General features: G+C 42.9%; 1 protein-coding gene across 1 annotated transcript; it reads left to right on the top strand.

Annotated features, from left to right (window-relative positions):
- The first annotated feature begins 253 nt into the window (after window positions 1–253).
- Window positions 254–4,567, top strand: cckb (cholecystokinin b). The gene is given in 4 exon segments (XM_027014426.2): window positions 254–302; window positions 770–868; window positions 870–1,012; window positions 4,046–4,567. Coding segments are annotated over 3 exon segments (378 nt in total). The 5' UTR covers window positions 254–302; window position 770; the 3' UTR covers window positions 4,183–4,567.
- The last annotated feature ends 1,294 nt before the right edge of the window (window positions 4,568–5,861 follow it).

The following is a 5,861-nucleotide window of genomic DNA, read 5'->3' as shown; positions in this document are numbered from 1 at the left end:
AACACCTCCAAAAGAAGCAATGACCATGTAGAGTATGATAAAAGAGCATGATATAGCAGCTGGACATAAAGAGATTTCATTAATACATTTATGTATATGTTTCCATCACCAGAAACAGAAACATTCTCACTCCATTACATGCAACTCACTGAGAGGGAGAGGGGAAGAGCACCAGCACAGTTGGAGTGTGTGTGTGTGTGTGTGTGCGTCACAGCTGGGTATATAAATGCCTCTCCCTCTTCTTCATGAGAACATCTACTTTCACACTCATACAAGCAACATATACTCCACAACAAAGCAAGGTAAAAAAAAATTCTTTATCTGTTTGCTTGTCTGTTTCTCTCCATCTGTTTCTGTCTGTCTGTGTGACAGATGTATTTAAATGTACCTGAACTTACTTATGTGTCAAATTGACATTTTTAACAAAAATGTCCTGGAATGGCAAATGTATGATCTCAGTCAATAAATATACATATATATTAATATAAAGCGTTGATCTTGTTATGATTATGCAACCTCATTTTAATTCCATAATTAAAAGTGAAGCAGGCAGACATACAAAAAGGAGAACAAGAAGAAGAGCTTTTACCTACAGCGTCAACACCGTTCTCTCTCTCTCTCTCTCTCTCTCTCTCTCTCTCTGCTTCTCCCCATCTCTCTCTCTCTCTCTCTCTCTCTCTCTCTCTGCTTCTCCCCATCTCTCTCTCTCTCTCTCTCTCTCTCTCTCTCTCCCTCTCTCTCTCTCTCTCTCTCTCACACACACACCCAGGATGAACAGCGGTGTGTGCGTGTGCCTGCTCCTGGCTGCTCTGTCCGTCACCTGTTTGGCTCGTTCGCGCTCCCCAGCTCCCCGGGTGGAGGGCAACGCCCCCCCCCTCGCAGACAGATGCCGGCGCGAGCGGCAGAGGCACCCGCTCCGACGGCCCCGGCGCACCGGCCAGAGCACCTGCCGTTGACACCGACTCCCGCGCCGACCTCAGTGAGCTGCTGGCCAGACTCATGTCCAGGAAAGGTGAGAACGAGAACTTGTTCCCGCTGCCGACACCAGCCACACATTCGTGGGGGATTCTTTTATGCAGGAATGTGGTGCTTTGGGCCAGAAATGAAGTGGTGATAAAGAAAATATGTACATGAAAAGAAAGAAGTGTTGCTTTAAAATTGTTTCTGAAATTAAGTGGGCATTATGAGGTAGAATGCAGTGGGAGAGAGCTTTTACAGTTGTGTCTAATGTGAGTGTAGTACAGAAATGAAATTGATTCATTATTATAGGTAATAAAGCATGTGTCTGAAGGTAATTTAGACTTTTTAATACAATTTCAGTGGAACTGGTTTCAGTTTGAGTGGGATTTGAGTTGGATTGTTTTTTCCTTTCAATCATAGCAATGCGTTTAAATGTGCTTTGCTGTTTGCTGTCACGTTTTACAAAAGTAAATCCTACAAGCACAGGCATGAAAAGTACAAAAGAAATGGATGCGCGAGAGACAGAGAAAGACACCACCAGGGAGAGAGAGAGAGAGAGAGAGCAAGAAAGAGAGAGAATGCAAATTGCATTCATGGCTCTTATTATATCAAACATGCATTAATTGTAAAAAAAAATAATTAAAAAATTAAAAAGCTTTAATTTTCTCTGAAATCGCATTACTGCTAGCTAAAAAATCAAATTTCTCCATTAACTTTTAAATCTCTTTATGTCTTCATTTACTTAATTATTCCTGCTCTCATGCTTTCTTTGAGCTTGTGTGTGTATGTGTAGAGAAGTTTCTCTAATCAGTTATTCTAATATCTTGTATGCAAAAGCCCAAAACAGCAGTCCTCCAGGGCACCGGTGTAAGCTGCTGACCCTGTCTCGCAACACTTCACACCAGAGAAACAGTGATCACAGCACTGCCGGGTATTGCAAGGGCTTCTGATTAAAAACATGGCATGTTTTATTAATGGTTCAGCCAATTTACTTGATCCATTCTGTTTAACTCTCACACACACTTATGCGAAGATCTGAAAGATTTATGTGTGTGTGTGTGTGTTTAGGTACAACATGAACTAAAGTTACACATTGAGCCTACATGCCACTTCCGAGCACAAGTAAAGGGAACATGCCTTAACAAGAAGCTCAGACATGGGTATGAGCCCCAGGGCTCGGCAAGACCTGGTTCATCTTTGAGTGTCGCGTCGTACCGTTAATTCCACGTACTCGCTGGGTGTGTTGGCCTTTGTTCTTCCTGCTACCCCGTTACCATGATGACAACCAAGCACCAAACATCGATATGCTTCTACACACGCCATCCCAACTGTCAAAACATTAAACATAACGTGCCTCCGTGAGCTCTTCTGTCAAGGCATCCTGAGGGAAGTGCTCACTGCGCCTGATAATAGGGCTTGCACAGTGAGACAGTGGTCGTACTGGATGGAGGAGCTATTATGTGGGTGTAAAGCATTTAGAAACATAGCGTGCTCTGAAAGTGAATGGCTAAGCAGTATTTAGCAGAAACCAGTTATTGTTAATCTCCTTACACTCACATGATACATACACTCGTATGCATGCAAGTACACCTCCTGATCTCTTTCCTTTCCCAACTCTCTCCCCTGCTCTTTCTCTCTCTAGCGTGATGTGTGAATTATTGTGTTTCTGTGAGTGTGGGAAGTGTGAAATTCCCACGTGTCAGAGCAAGTCTATAACTTTAACCAAAATGGGCTACAGACAAAAATTAGTGTGTGTCTCTGTGTGTGTGTGTCAGAGTGGGTACCTTGTGGTAAAAAGTCTCCCATCTGCTACATCAGTATCACATCCCTGGTAGCAGCTTCATCAACATTCATCAGCCACTGTGGGCCTGAAACGTTATACAAATGTTGCCGCACACTGTGGCACAATGTTGAAGTAACGTTTGTCTTCATTCCTAGCACAAAATCACATTAAAATGGTATGAAAGTGGAAAGTAAGTCCGTACAATGCGAATTCAACTCAGAGATTTGTTCCTCTTAGTCCTGCCACTCAGACTGCTTGCCGAACTGCGGCTCTGTTGTGTGTTCATGTCTGTTTGACCCCACCATTGTACTCCTGTTCGAGCTTCCGCGCCACCAAAAACTAGAGTGTGGAATGAGGGGGCATCTCTCAAAAGTGGCAGTTCCGGTGACACGACGTGATGCCACACGATGTAGCCCTGACGCAACGCTGATGTAACAACAGCTCTTCATTTATTTAGATCAAGTTGCATTCTAGAACCTTTCGGGAAGTTCTAGAGCTTTTCAAGGAGCTTATGTGTTTTTATGTCCTGCCTCTACACATAAGAACAGTCCTGACAGGCAGGACACGTAAGAACAGGCCTGACAGGCGGGACAGCGTGCTTCCAGCAGCAGCCAAAAATGTGCCACAGCTAAACTGGTGAATTACAGCGAGTGACCAGATTGGATGACATCGCACCAAAGTAATATGCCACCGGGACTCAAAAGAAAAAAGTGTTTGTGGGTGCAAGTGGCGTCTGAGCCATCAGACTCTGAGGCGGGCATCTGAGTCGCTGAGACTGACAGACGAGCTGCTTCTCATCTGCTCTGCCTCATCTTCTGCAATGTTTCAGATGAACACCTATTCTGCTCTCATGCAGAATTCAGAAATCCATCAACAATTTAGAGAGAAGCTGTGGCAAATTTGGGGCAGCATTTCCATGCGTGGCACCTCATGGGTGGCTTATGAGCTGTTTATCTGTTGTGCAAAATCAAACTATCAGGTTTTAGATTATCTGAAAAACTAACAGGAGGAAAATATTTCTCTCTTCAGTGCAGTCCCAAGTTCTCTCTCTCTCTCTCTCTCTCTCTCTCTCTCTCTCTCTCCAAATGCCTGCTTAATATTTTATGGCCTTCCTGAATGTATCAAGCTTAATTTCACTCAATATTTTTGCTTTGTTGCTCTCTCTCTCTCTCTCTCTCTCTCTGTCTCCTTACATGCATCAGATGCCACATTCGGTGTCTGATATCCTGCATGAACATATACATCATTTATGCTTAATCTTATTTAATGTCACTCATTCCTTCACTCTTGTCTCGGTCTCAGGTTCTGTCCGTCGCAACTCAGCAGCGAACAGCAAGGCAGGTGCTCCAAGCACCAACCATCGAATAATAGACCGGGATTACTTGGGCTGGATGGACTTCGGCCGACGGAGTGCAGAGGAGTACGAATACTCTTCATGAGCGAACCCACCACTGCACCCAGCTCCTCACTGTCACAAAGAATATATTTATTACTATTCTCCTTCTTCTCTTTATTCTTACAATGATGATGATGATGACGATGATGATGATGTATTTGATGTATATTTGTTTGTAAACTAATATGATGCAATATATACTTACACCAAAATTTTTCAGAAATGTCTTTCTCCATGTTTTTGTTGCTTTTTTTTTGTCATATGGTTTCAACGTCCTGTTACCTACATCCCTGTTTTGGTTGGCTGAGGAGAGAACACCTAGCGGAGGGAAAACCATTGTCCCTGGCTTCCTTCTGCACCACGCCACAGGGCACTGTAAATGTGTTGCAATAAATCAGGTCAGCATTCAACTTTGGCCTTAAACACTGTGGGCTCTGACAGTTTTGTCCATCATGCTCATCCACCCCACCCTGTGCTACACTACATTACCCACAAGTGTTAGTATTGCTGGAAGCAGGTCACCACAAAAAGACATGAGTAGAAGAAGACACTTAAGACGAAAAATAAAAAAGGCTGCGGGTTAAAAAAAAAAAAAAAAGCCAAAATCAATAAGTACTTTGAGGTTAAAGTTACATCATGCAGAGCACAGAGTAGTTACCTTAAAAGGAAATGAAGCTTACCACATGAAATGCAACACTCCAGTCAACATGGCATCTACACACTTTTAGCCAAGGCTTCTGAAATCTCACTGCTCCTGAAGTAATAGCAGAGCATGTGTCTAACACCAAATATCCGCAGTAAATTATTATTCTTTGTGTTTATTTTTAGTAATATTATTAGCTGACCAAAGTGACCAGATCCCAATTACCCAGTCTATGCAGAATAGCAGGGAAATTAATTCTTTAAAAAAAAGCACATCAACAACTTTCATACCTTTGTCTCCGTTCTCCGAACCTGACAAGAAAAACAATCTACACGAACAGAAGTACACACGTGAGAATGTGCTTGACTAAAATCTGTCCATCAGAAAAAGTATTAAACATTAGGAACAGAAAAAGTAACAACTAATTTGGCCCCTGCCAAGTACATTGTCCCAAGGTACTCCCGGGATCTGTGTGAACACTACGGCCAACTATAAAGAAGCGAGAATGCGGACTCTGAATCTGAACATATGGGATGACCTCAACTGATGTATGCGTGGGTACAGTCAACATACTGGAAACAGACAATCATGTTTTCCGAGTTCACTGTGCAACTGTGCATAATAAAAGAGAGGTATTTTAACTCAAAGACTGGTTGGTTGGAGCTTGATGCTGAGTGCTCACAGTCACCAGAGGAGAATTTGAGATGGGATTTCCACTCAGCATCAGGTTCAGTCAGTGTCGAATCTTGAATGTGTCAAAATGTGCCCATACAAGAAAACATGGCTCGTGCACAAGAACAAAACCTCTGGAGGAAAAAGAAAAGAAGAACAAAGAAAAGCAAAGCAATACTCTCCTGTGCATTCGATCAATTGGTGAGAATGACTCATGAGTGAACGAGGGCTCGATATCAAAAAGTGAGAGACAGAACAAAAGAATGGGTAGCATAGGATGTATTAAAAAAGTGAGAGAGAGAAATAGAGAGGGATGGACTGAGAGAGACAGAGAGAGAGAGAGAGAGAGAGAGAGAGAGAGAGAGAGAGAGGTGAAAAGGCTATCACTCCTGTCAGTTTGAAGAGAA

This window comes from Electrophorus electricus, chromosome 1 (genome assembly GCF_013358815.1).
Source record: "Electrophorus electricus isolate fEleEle1 chromosome 1, fEleEle1.pri, whole genome shotgun sequence".
Lineage (NCBI taxonomy): Eukaryota > Metazoa > Chordata > Actinopteri > Gymnotiformes > Gymnotidae > Electrophorus > Electrophorus electricus.
The sequence above is the reverse complement of the archived record's forward strand: the minus strand, read 5'-3'. Positions and strand labels throughout refer to the sequence as shown.